This window comes from Manis javanica, chromosome 3 (genome assembly GCF_040802235.1).
Source record: "Manis javanica isolate MJ-LG chromosome 3, MJ_LKY, whole genome shotgun sequence".
NCBI classification, from domain to species: Eukaryota; Metazoa; Chordata; class Mammalia; order Pholidota; family Manidae; genus Manis; species Manis javanica.
This window is the reverse complement of record NC_133158.1, coordinates 54,996,323-55,009,986: the sequence shown is the minus strand read 5'-3', so window position 1 is coordinate 55,009,986 and position 13,664 is coordinate 54,996,323. Positions and strand designations below refer to the sequence as shown.

General features: G+C 43.4%; 1 protein-coding gene across 5 annotated transcripts in view; it reads right to left on the bottom strand.

Moving 5' to 3' along the window:
• RNF168 (ring finger protein 168) overlaps window positions 1-13,664 on the bottom strand; it is a 96,312-nt gene that overhangs the window by 37,321 nt on the left and 45,327 nt on the right. For 3 of the 5 annotated variants that reach the window (XM_073231443.1, XM_037013172.2, XM_037013171.2), the window contains one exon: window positions 3,223-3,304. The exons of the other annotated variants lie outside the window; for them this stretch is intronic. In XM_073231443.1, the coding sequence (XP_073087544.1) occupies window positions 3,223-3,304 (82 nt within the window). The remainder of the gene's footprint in view (window positions 1-3,222; window positions 3,305-13,664) is intronic. 5 annotated transcript variants of the gene reach the window in all.

Here is a 13,664-nt window from a genome sequence, read left to right as displayed (position 1 = left end):
AGAGTGGTTACCACCCTTATTGGCACGTATTCATTTCCAGGTTGCCACTTGGGAGCTCTGCAATGGGGACTCTTGCAGAACAGACATGGCTGTGCCATCCTACTGGCATGCTTTGTTTCCTATCTGGTAATCTTTTCAATCAATCAATCAATCAATCAATCAGTCAATCAATCAATCATTCACTCATTCATTCATTTTTATTTATTTATTCATTCATTCATTTATTAAATTAATTGATTTATTTATTTTGTTGTCATTAATCTACAATTACATGAAGAATATTATATTTACTAGGGTCCCCCCTTCACCTAACCCCATTACAGTACTGTCCATCAGTGTAGTAAGATGCTGTAGAATCACTACTTGTCTTTTGTGTTACACAGCCCTCCCCATAGCCCCCCCCACATTATACATGCTAATCATAATGTCCCCTTTCTTTTTCCCCACCCTTATCCCTCCCTTTCTCCCCAGTCCCTTTCCCTTTGGTAACTGTTAGTCCATTCTTAGGTTCTATGATTCTGCTGCTGTTTTGTTCCTTCAGTCTTTCATTGTTCCTATAGTCTTCGGGTATGAGGTGAGTCTCTTGTAAGTGGCATAGATGTGGGTCTTGCTTTTTTATCCATCCTATTATTCTGTGTCTTTTGATTGGTGCATTCAGTCCATTTACATTTAGGGTGATTATTGAAAGATATGTACTTATTGTCATTGCAGGCTTTAGATTCGTGGTTGCCAAAGGTTCAAGGTTGGCTTCTTTAGTATCTTACTGTCTAACTTAACTCACTTATTGAGCTATTTTAAACACTGTCAGGTCATTCTTGATTTTTCTCCCTTCTTATTCCTCCTCCTCCATTCTTTATATGTTGGTTGTTTTATTCTGTGCTCTTTTGTGCTTCCTTTAACTGCTTTTGTGGGTAGTTGATTTTACTTTTAGCCTTTAGTTAGTATTTGCTTGGTCTGCTTTCTTTGCTGTGATTTTATTTTCTCTGGTGACATCTATTTACTCTTAGGAGTGCTCCCATCTAGAGTAGTCCCTCTAAAATACCCTGTAGAGGTGGTTTGTGGGAGGCAAATTCCCTCAACTTTTGCTTGTCTGGGAATTGTTTAATCCCTCCTTCATATTTAAATGAGAGTCGTGCTGGATACAGTATTCTTGGTTCAAGGCCCTTTTCTTTCATTGCATTAAATATATCATGCCATTCTCTTCTGGCCTGTAAGGTTTCTGTTGAGAAGTCTGATGATAGCCTGATGGGTTTTCCTTTGTAGGTGACCTTTTTCCTCTCTCTAGCTGCCTTTAAAACTCTGTCCTTGTCCTTGATCTTTGCCATTTTAATTATTATGTGTCTTGGTGTTGTCCTCCTTGGGTCCTTTCTGTTGGGAGTTTCTGTACACTTCCATGGTTTGATCGATGATTTGCTCCCCCAGTTTGGGGAAGTTTTCAGCAATTATTTCTTTTCTTTTTTTTTTTACATTTTTATTATTTTTATTTTGGTATCATTAATCTACAATTACAGAAAGAACATTATGTTTACTAGGTTCCCCCCTTCACCAAAGCAATTATTTCTTCAAATACACTTTCTATCCCTTTTTCTCTCTCTTCTTCTTCTGGTACTCCTCTAATGCAGATATTGTTCCTTTTGGATTTGTCACACAGTTCTCTTAATATTGTTTCATTCCTGGAGATCCTTTTATCTCTCTCTGCGTCCGCTCCTATGTGTTCCTGTTCTCTGGTTTCTATTCCATCAATGGCCTCTTGCATCTTATCCATTCTGTTTATAAATCCTTCCAGAGATTGTCTCATTTCTGTAATGTCCTTCCGGACATCATCCCTTAGCTCTTGCATATTTCTCTGCAGCTCCATCAGCATGGTTATGAGCTTTATTTTTAATTCTTTTTCAGGAAGACTGGTTAGGTCTATCTCCTTCTCAGGGTTTGCCTCTGTGATCTTGGTCTGTATCAATTTCTTCTGCCTTTTCATGGTGATAGATATATTTGTGGGGAGCTGGCATGTGTGTTGGGTAAGAGAAAGTCCCTTCTTGCCAGTTTGTGGCCTTCCTCTCCTGGGAGAACAGTGGCCTCTAGCGGCTTGTGCTGGGCAGCTGTGTGCAGATGGGGCTTCTGATCTTGCCTGGCCGCTATGGAGTTTATTTAGCTCTGCAGTTGCTGTGGGCATGGCCTGCCTCAGGCTGCTTCTCCAATATGGCAGAGCCGCATTGGAGGGGGAACAGGAGGGAGGCTGTTTATCGCGGTGAGGGGCCTCCAAGCTGTGCTGCGGGGGTTCGGGCACCCAGAGTTCCCCGGGATTCCCAGCTGCTGGGCTAAGTGTCCCGGGGCACTTCTGTCCAGCTGTGGGGTCCCTGTCCCTTTAAGACTTTCAAAAAGCACTCACTTTTCTTTGTCCCGGGTGCGCCGGCTGCAGGGATCTGCTCACAGGTATTACTGTCCTGTTTCCCTAGTTTCCAGCACCCCACGCACGCACTGTGTGTCTGCGCTCCAGTGCGGATGGCTAGTGCTGCGTGTTCAGCAGTCCTGGGCTCTCTCTCCCTCCCTGCTCCGACTCCTATCCTCCTGCTGGGAGCTGGGGTGAGGGGCACTCGGTTCCTGCCGGGCTGGGGCTTGTATCTTACCCCCTTCGCGAGGCGCTGGGTTCTCGCAGGTGTGGATGTAGTCTGGCTGTTGTCCTGTGTCTTCTGGTCTCTCTTTTAGGATTAGTTGTATTTGCTGTATTTTCAAAAATATATATGGTTTTGGGAGGAGATTTCCGCTGCTCTACTCATGCTGCCATCTTGGTTTACTTTCATCCGGTAGTCTTTTAAGTGAAGCTTGTACTATTGAGTTTTACGAGTTTGATTATTTAGGCTAGGGATCCACAAACTATGGCCATGCACCAAATTCAGCCTGCTGCTTGTTTATGTAAATAGCTTTACTGGAACAAAGATAAGCTCATTTGTTTACACATAGTTTATGGATACTTTCTTACATGACAACAGCATGGCTGAAGAGTTGTGACAGAGACCATAAGGGCTGCAAAGCCTGAAGTATTTACTATCTGGCTTTTTAAAGAAAAAGTTTGCTGACTTGTAATCTAGGTGAGCTTAAGATGACTAAGAAATGGTGTTCCATTACTATAGAGACTTAAAAAAAAAAAGGTTAGGAAACTACTATTAGTAATCTAAAGCATTAATAAATTTGCCAAAGGAAGAACATTCTTTAGCATCCACATACCTTAGACATGGAGTTTTTCTTGCCTTCTTGTTCAACTTCAGGCTGTGATGGTGACCGAAACTGAGATAGAGGTGACAAATACCTTAACAAAAAAAAGTTTACCAAAGCTTGAGTGCTTTGAAAGAAAGTGGTATGCACCCAATATTACGAAGCCAGATTAACTGTTCATGCCAAAGGTTGTCTGGTTTGCTGCTTGGCTGATTTATCAGAAATAGTATATTCCATCTCCTTGTCTCAAGTATTTTGGCTTAATTCCAGGGCAAAATTTAAAAGCTGTCCTAATATTTCAATGAAAAACAGCATAAAAGAAAGAAAAAAAAATCACATCTAAGTATTTCTTAATTTTTAAAAGAAGTAAAAATGGTAGATAGCACCAAGACAATGCAAGACTGTATAGTCTTCCCAAAAGTAATGGAAGTGACATTTTAAATCAGGAGAGAGGATATGTTAACTCTGGCTGTTTACTATACAATACATCATGGTTAGTGGGAGTAGGAGGGATTCCAACTAGGAAAGGGCACAAGTGAACAGAAATAATTCTGCACCTTAATCTGGAAGGTGGTTTACACACAGGTAAAAATTCACCAAAAAGTACACTTAAAGTTAGTGCACTTTAATATGTGTATGTTATACTTTAAAAAAGTTTACAACTACATCATCATGGAAACACTTATTCTTATCAGAAAAAAAATCTCGGATTTTTATTAAAATCCCTGAAGGAGCCTCTTGTCTCCCATTTCAGAGACACTGACTATCCTGAGTTTCTGACCTTACGTTTAAAAATAGTTCTACCATGTATTTATATCCTAAACACTTAATTGCCTAGTATTGCATCATGCTGAACTTTATGGATATGAAGTCATACTATTATATGTATTCTTCCAGAGCCCTTTTCTTCATCTATTTTCTTGAACCATGGATGTTTTCCTTAGCTAGAATTCACTTTCAATGCAGGAGAGTATTCAGTCCTACTGTTGGACATTTGGGTGCTTGTGCTCTTTGGTATTACATATAGTGCTGCTGAGAACATTCCTGGCCATCTTCTGGGGTTTCTTTAGTGGCTACAATACTCAAGAATCAGAGTATTAACCTTTACACTCCTAACCAAGTTTGTTAAGTGTTCCTTGTCCTTTACAACACTTAGTATTGCTAAAGAGTTTAATTTTTCCAATAGGGTATGAAATGTTACCTCAATGTAATTTTACTTTGTTTTTTTCCATGATTACTAATAAAGTTAAGTATTATTAGTACTTTTTCACATATGCATTGCCTTTATGTTTAATTTTCTATGGAGCCAAAGTTTTTTGCCTATTTTTCTACTGATCTTTTTCTTATTTGTAGGTGAGGAATATTCTTTAATAGTAATTTTTTTGAGTTAGTTAAAATATCTTCTTGAAGATACTTATCTTTTCATTCTCTAAGAGCATTTTGATAAAGACATCCTTTCTTCTTATAGTTTTAGGTACATTTTGCTCTTTTAAAACATCCTCCCAAAAGATAGTCTCCTTATCTTCTTAAAGTTTTATGGTTGTGTCTTTTAATACAGGTCTTTAATTTACCTACATTTTTATAGATATTACAAGTAGAGATCCAAGCTCATTTAACCCCCATAAAATCAACTGTCCCAGCAGAACTTATTGAAAAGCTTGTCCTTTCCCCCAAACCAGAAATGACAACTACCATATTAGTTACCCAAAGTACCCCAAAACTTAGTGGCTTGAAACAGCAAACATTATCTCACATAGCTGCTGAGGGTCAGGAATCTAAGAGGAGCTTAGCTGGTTAGTTGAGGCTTGGATATTGAATGAGGGTCCAGTCAAGATGTTGGTCAGTCAGTCATCTGAGGGCTGTACTGGGGTTAGAGTATCACCTTCCAAGAAGGCTCATTCACGAAGGCTTTCTGGAGTTCTCATTTCTTTACTGGCTGGTGGCAGAAGCCCTCAGGTCCCTATCATGTGGGCTTCTCCATAAGGCTGCTCACAACATGACAGCTAACTTTCCCAGAGCAAGTAATCCAAAAAAGAAAACTCGCAGTGCCTTGTAGGACTTGGTCTCTGAAGTGTACAATGTCACTTCAAGTAATTCTATATACTTAAATCCAGCCCACATTCAAGGAGAAGGGAAGTGGGCTCCATTTTTTAAAGGGAGGAATATCAAGGAATTTGTAAGCATATTTTACAAACACTAAAGCTGTCACAAAGGCTTGAAACTTGTGGTGCGCTTCTAAGGTTATCTATAACATTGCCTCAATCATTTGATCTATCCCTAAGCCATTACATGTTTACTTACTATAAATTTGAATCATCTAACCTTTCATCACACATTTTATTTTTCTTCAGGAGTACCTGAAGGCCCTTTCTCTTCCATATACATTTTCAAATTAGTATGTCAAGTCAAAAAAGTTGGGATTCTGATTTCAACTGCACTGAATCTTTCATCAGTTTGGGGAGACCTGACAATTACCAATATTATAATATTAGGCATCTTCCAATCCACAAATACTTTATACATTTCTTTAGTAAAAAATTATAATGTTATCCATAAGCTCTTATGGATTTTTCAAAATATTCATTTCTAAGTATTTGTTACTTTCTGATGCTATTACAAAGAATACTTAAGTTACATTTGCAATAGACTTTGTACAGATTTTCTATCAAACTTTCTCAACTCTTAATTCTAAAAATGTATCTCTGAACTAAAGGATTTCCTGTATAATTATTCCATCTCTAGTAACAATAGCTTTTTTCTTTCCTTTCCAAGTTCATATATTTTATTTCCTTCTATTGTCTTACTGTGCCGACTGAAATCTCCAGCAGAACATTAGAACATAACAGTAGTACAACATAAGTGGTAAATAGCAGGCCACCCTTGTATTTTCCTGGACTTAAAAAGGATTATTTCAATGATCTACTATAAGGTATAACATCTGATTAAATGTTTTTAGTAGATAACATTTAACAGGTTAAGTTTCTTTCTATTCCTATTTTAAGAATCATCATTACCATGCTTTCCATGTTTAAACAGTTAGTAGGTTAACTTGTACTGATTTATTTTCTAATACTCAGCCAATAATGTATTCCTGGGATTGTCATTTGAAATATATTTTCAGCCTTTCTTCTTTTTCTGATATGGCACTTAAAAGCCTTCTAAATATCACCTTTAGCCACATTCCAGAAGCTTAATGCCTAACATTTTCAGTTCTATATTTCCATCAATTCTTTAACAAATGAGCTTCTTAGTAGTTTTTCTTAATTTTCAAGAACTTCCGTAATCATCTCATTAAATTTTAAATTTGAGATTAAATTCAGTAACATAAAATTAACCATTTGTAAGTGTACAGTTAGGCAGCATTCATAATTTCACAAAGTTGTGCAACCATCACCTCTATTATTCCAAAACATTTTCATCATCCCCAAAGAAGGCTTTGTATATATTAAGCAGTTAATTCCAATACCTACCAGCAACAACTAATCTGCTTTCTGTCTCTATATATTTACCTATTCTAGCTATGTCACATAAATGAAATCATATAATAACCCTTTGTCTGACTTTCACTAGTCTATGCCTGAGGTTTATCTAGGTTATAGCACATCTCAGTATGGCATTTCATTTTTAGGGCTGACTATTCCATTGTATGGACATACCAAATTATGTGTATCCATTCATCCTTCATTTAGGTTGTCTCTACCTTTTGGCTACTTAAAGTACTGACACAAATACTTGTGTTCAGGTATTTGCTTTAATAACTGTTTTCAATTCTTTTAGGTGATAGTGCTGACTCAGATGATAATTTGGTTTAACTTCCTAAGAACTGCCAAACTGTTTTACACAGTGGCTGCACCATTGTACATTCTCACCAGCAATGTACAAGATCCCATTTCTCCATATCCTTGCCACCAAAACTTATTTTCCCCTTTTTTGGATTACAGACATCCTAGAAGGACTTAAGTGGTATCGCATTGTGGTTTTTATTTGTATTTCCCTAAGGACTAATGATGTTGAGCATCTTTTCATGTGCTTCTTGGGTATTCATTCATCTTTGGAGATCTACTCAAGCCATTTGCCCATTTTTAAATTCAGTTGATTGCATTTTTTTGAGTTATGAGAGAATTCTTTATATATTCTGCATGATTTGATCTTAACCTATTTTTAACTTTATTTTAATTTTAATACATTAGTTTCACTAATTTCTCAATTTCTTTTAAATTCATTGTTTATTCTTTTAGTGCTGGCAATTTAAAAATTTTTTATTGAAGTATATAGTTTATATATAATCTTATATTAGTTTCAAGTATAGAACACAGTGGTTAACCAGTTACCTGTGTTATTAAATCCTCATTCCAACTAGTGCGGTTACTGTCAACATAGAAAGATGGCACACAACTATTGGCTATATTTTCCATGCTGTACTACCATCCCTGTGAAAAACTTGTATTATCATTAAGAAATTTTGTGTCCCATTATCCTCCATGTATCCAAACCCATCCTCTTCAGTAACTGCCAGTCACCTCTCAGTGTCTGAGTCTACTGCAATTTTGTTTTCTTTTGATTTTAGATTCCACAAGTAAGTGAAATCATGTGGTATTTATCTTACTTTGCCTGACTTATTTCACTTAGTATAATACCCTCTAAGTGAAGGGCCCCCACCCGTAAGATGGCGAACTCCCTGCTTCTCTTCAGGGTCCTCGGATCCCGCCGATGCCACCTGAAGCCCAATCACCTCTCTCCCCTCTCCCAATCCCAGCACCTAGCCAATAGCCACCAGCCCCGTAGAAGTAATACCACAATCACCTCATGCCCCTTCCTATATAACCCAGCACCTTTCCCTAATAAAGCGGAATTCTCTGGTGAATTGCTACTGTGTGTCGCTCCTTCCTTTCATTGGTGCCAAAACCTGGGAGACGGGACACCCCAACTGGGACCGGTCTTCCCCCCGACACCAGCAACAGCTTGCCCTCATCCTCTTTTTCCGGCACTGGCTCCACACTCACCACTCCTCTTTGGCCTATGGGAAAGTTTTCCCCCAGAGTGGGCCGCTCTTCCCTGAGCTATTGCAGCGCCATTGACCGTGATCGTCCAGCAAGGCCCTGATGCTCAGGGACGAGGAGGGAACTCTCCCCACCTCAGGCCTTCACGGCTGTGGCGGACCCTCAGGCCCCTCCTCCAACAGCCATACATGAGGTGGCGCCTTTGCGGATGAGAATGCTCCCTTTTCCCCCTCCTCCTTCCGTTCCTTCCGCCAAAAATTCCTAGTACTAGGCTCCTCGTGACTCCGGCACTCTGCCTTCTTAGAGAAGTCTGGGTGACGACCCACACTTCCTAAGAAATTCTGACTCGTATACGAGTTTCTGCAGACCACCAAGGATCATCGGGGACGCCCTTTGTCTCCCTGTGGTCTGCTCCCAGTCCGAGGATCTCCTTTCGTCTTTCCCTGTTCATCTCCTTCTCTGTCCTTTAGCCATGGGAGCCTCCTCATCCCTCCCTAAAGATTCACCTCTTGAATGCCTGCTCAAGCATCTAGCTACCCTCTCCCTGACACCTGATATAAAACCAAAACTTCTCCGTAAATATTGCTCCCAAGATTGGCCAACATACCCACTAGACAATAACAACCAATGGCCTGCAGGGGGAACTCTTGATCCTAACATCACTCACGATCTTTTTAACTACTGCCAGCGCCTGAAAAAATGGAAGGAGATTCCCTATATCGAAGCTTTTTGCCTCCTAGCTCAAAATCCCAGCCTCTGCACCACCTGTTCCCTGCCCCAAGTTCTAGCCTGCAAGCCATCTCCCTCCCCTCCACACACTCCCAGTCCCACTTCAATTAACTTTGACCCAGCCGAGGAGCCTCCACCATACAGGCTTCCTCCTTCAGCACCTCCCCCTCCTACAACCCCTCCCCCCTCTACCGCCGTTGCCACTGCTTCCACCTCCTCCCCGGCAGAAGCCTCCCGTCCTCTCCTACAACAGCCCCTCCCCCTTCCTCTACTACCTATGTTGCCGCCTCTACCCCCCCCACAGAAGCCTCCCATCCTTTCCCTTCCCCCTCCTCTCCTTCCTCCACCACCATCTCCTCCCCCACCTCACACCCTCCGCCTTCATCCCCCTAACCCCCACACGCAGATCGAGCCTGAGCCTTTCAGCCTCCCTAAGTCCCAGGAGCCTCCTCCGTCTTTGCCCCCTCCGACTCAGTCCCAAGGGCCTCCCAAAATTATCGCGTCTTTGCCCCCATCACCTGTTTCCTCCCCACAGACTGAGCCAGAATGCTTCAGTCCCCCTCAGACTCAGTCCCGAGGGCCTCCCAAAATTATCGCCCCCCTCCGGGAGGTAGCAGGATCCGAAGGCATCGTGCACGTTCACGTCCCTTTCTCCTTAGGAGATTTAGCCCAACTTCGGAAATGCCTAGGTTCCTTTTCCACTGATCCCACAACATATATCAGGGAGTTTCAATGGACCCTCCAGTCTTACAGCCTCACACATCATGACATTTTCATGCTCCTGGCCAATACCCTCCTCCATGAAGAGCATAGATGAGTTTGGGACTTCGCCCAAACGCACGCTACCGAAACCCACAGGACTGACCCCACCTATCCCCCTGGCCCCACTGCTGTCCCCGAACAAGACCCACACTGGGATTATAACACCGCCGTGAGTCTCCACTCTCGAGATATTTTTGCCTCCTGCTTAATAGCAGGTCTGAAAAAGGCAGCTCGTAAAGTAGTCAATTTTCAAAAGCTCCAAGACATAATTCAAAGGGAGGAGAAAACTCCCTACGAGTTCTTAGACAGACTCACTCAAGCCCTATTACAGTACACCAGCCTGGACCCAGAAACGCCTGACGGAAGACACGTCCTTATGACATACTTCCTAGCTCAAAGCTACCCCGACATTAAAGCTAAACTCAAAAAGTTAGAACAGGGCCCCACTACCCCACAGACAGATCCTAACAGTGGCCTTTAAAGTCTTCCAGAACTGGGAGGAGGAGAAAAGACGCTGTAAACAAAAGGCTGATCAGGCCCACTTCCAAATGTTGGCCCAGCTGATAAAACCACACCCCGGAGCTTGTTTCAAGTGCGGAAAAGAAGGACATTGGTCAAGGGTATGCCCCTCCCACAGATCTCCTAACACCCCATGCCCCAGACGCCACAAAAAGGGCCACTGGGGGGGTCTGATTGTCCAATCACCCGAAGGGAAGAGTGGACAAACAACCCCCATCCTAAGCCCGCTGTAGTGGGACTGGCAGAAGAAAATTGACGGGGCCCGGGGGCTTCTCGCCCGACCATTTCCATCACCAGACAGGAGCACAGGGTTACTTTAATAGTAGACGGTTGCCCCATCTCCTTCCTCCTAGATACAGGAGCCACCTTCTCAGTCTTGCGAGAATACCAGGGCCTTACCATGCCTGCCATTACTCCTATAGTCGGGGTAGGAGGTAAACAGATTTTCCCATTAAACCCCCCCCCTTTTAGGCACAATCCAAGACAATCCCATACCTTTCTCCCACTCCTTCCTGGTTATGCCCCAGTGTCCCATCCCTTTACTAGGACGGGACGTCCTTTCTCTCCTCCACGTTTCCATAACTATGTCCAGTCCCACAGCCCCCAGTACTTCCTTTCTGATGGCCCTCATAGCCGATGACCCCACTCTACCCAATGAAAGCTCCAGTTCTGCCCTCATACACCCTGTAAATCCCAAAGTTTGGGACATTACCAGCCCCTCTGTGGCTCTATGTCCTCCTGCCTCTATCAAATTACGTGACCCCTCTCAGTATATCTGCCAGGCCAAATACCCGCTAACCACTTCAGCCCTCATAGGCCTTCAACCCATCATTCAAGATCTTTTAAACAAAAATTAACTCAGACCCACTCACTCCCTGTTTAACACCCCCATATTAGCTGTTAAAAAAACCAACAGATCTTTCCACCTTGTCCAAGACCTTCGCCTCATCAACATGGCCGTCATCCCTATCCATCCCTTAGTTCCAAATCTGTACACCCTTTTATCGCGAATCCCTGCCTCAGCCTCCCACTTCTCAGTCCTAGATCTCAAGGATGCATTTTTTTCTATCCCTCTGGACCCCTCCTCCCAAGATTTTTTCACCTTCACCTGGACGGACCCATACACAAGACATTCTGAACAACTCACTTGGACAGTTTTGCCACAAGGCTTCCGAGATAGTCCCCATATTTTTGGACAGGTCCTAGCTCAGGACCTCAAACAGTTTCATCATGATCACTCCGAGTCCACCTTATTACAATATGTGGACGATCTTCTACTCTGCAGTCCCTCGTGGGAACAGTCTCAACTTGACACTGCCTCCCTACTTAACTTTCTAGCTTCCAGACATTACTGGGTATCCCCCGTCAAAGCTCAAATCTCTTCCCCTTCTGTCACTTACCTCGGATTCCTCCTATCTCAAAGAAAATCCATTACCTTAGACAGAAAACGGCTCCTCTCTGACCTGCCCGTTCCCAAAACCAAGACAGAAATCCTTTCCTTTCTAGGCCTGGCTGGGTATTTTAGAGCATGGGTCCCTAACTTCTCCCTGTTGGTAAGACCCCTATACGACCTCAGCAAAGGGCCCCCTGAAGAACCATTATCCTCCTCACCCTGACACTCCTTCATTAAGCTCCGTCAAGCCCTTGGGGAAGCCCCAGCTCTCCATCTTCCTGATTTGTCGAAGCCCTTCTCATTATACATCCATGAAAGGTCTGTTCAAGCACTAGGAGTCCTAGGCCAATACTATGGCCCATCCTTTGCCCCAGTAGCTTCTCTCTCCAAGCAATTAGACCCCACAGTTCGGGGATGGGCCTCCTGCCTACGGGGATTAGCCGCTGGGCAGCTCTTGCATAAAGAAGCTCATAAACTAACATTCGAGGTGCCCCTTACCATTCTGTCCCCACATCACCTAAAGGACCTCTTAACCTACAAAAGCTTACAGAATCTCCCTCCCTCCAGACTCCTGACCTTACTATCCTCTTTCCTCCAAAATCCAGACATTTCTTTCCTCCCCTGCCAGCCCCTGAATCCGGCTACTCTTCTTCCTCTACCCTACTCTCCCCATACTCCCTCACATGATTGCCTGGAAGCCCTTCACAACTTCCTTCCATGCCACTCCATGATCTCCGAAGGAGCCCTCTCACACTCCGACCTCATCTGGTTTACTGATGGGTCCTCCTTTAAACATGAGGGCACCCACTACGCAGGATACTCAGTAGTCTCCCTCGAGGACGTCATCGAGGCACGAGCCCTACCCCCCGGTACAACCAATCAACAGGCCGAACTCATTGCAGCCACCAGAGCTTGCACTCTGGCCCGGGACATGTCTTTCACACTGTACACTGACTCCAAATATGTATTCCACATTCTCTTCTCTCATGCAGTAGTATGGAAAGAATGAGGCCTCCTCACCACAAAAGGAAATTGCATCACTAATTCAGCCTTAAAAACTAGACTCCTAGAGGCTTCACAACTCCCACACCGACTGGGCATAGTCCACTGCAAGTCACATCAAAAGGATGACTCCCCCATTGCAAGAGGTAACAACAAAGGTGACAGAGTAGCCTGGTCAGTTGCCCTATTAGAAGACACACCAGACAACAAACTGTCTGCCCTTGTAGTTTTAGCCTTATCACAAGACACCCTCTGTTCCCAGGACAAAGAGTCTCTCTTCCACTTCTTATACGATCTGTTCCATCCTAGCCCCCAATCCCTGATGCATTTTTTACAATCCTTTTTTTCTCTCTCTTCTGAAGACAAAACCCTACTTGACCAAATCACACACAAGTGCAGCATCTGCCAACGGACTAACCCTAATACCCCCCTCAAGGCCCGACCCTTCCCGGCTCATGAAGCAAGGGGTAATGTCCCCGCTGCAGATTGGCAAATAGACTTCACTAACATTCCCCCCATACGGCGTACCAGATACCTGCTCGTGTTAGTAGATACATTTTCAGAATGGGTCGAAGCTTTCCCCACCACTAACAAACGAGCGTCCGCGGTTGCCTCTATCCTCCTCATCCAGATCTTTCCTAGGTTCAGGATGCCCACTTCCCTCCAATCAGATAACGGCCCTGAGTTCACTGCCCAAATTATGCAGAACCTCTCCAAGTCGCTCTTGCTCCCCTGGCATTTACATTGTCCTTATCGACCACAGGCTTCGGGAAAAGTAGAAAGAACCAATAGGACTCTAAAGGACATCCTGACCAAACTATCTCTAGAACTACACCTTGACTGGGTTCGCTTACTCCCCTTAGCTCTACTCCACATTCGGGCCCTCCCAAAGAAACCTTCCTTCTTGTCGCCCTTTGAGATCATGTACAGCCGCCCGATTCTACCCTCGGGGCTCCCTTCCCACAAAGGACCAATTCCTCCCAATATAGCCCTTCCGCTACTCTCTCTCCTCCACACTGAATTGTGAAAATATCAGAATTGGCTCCTTC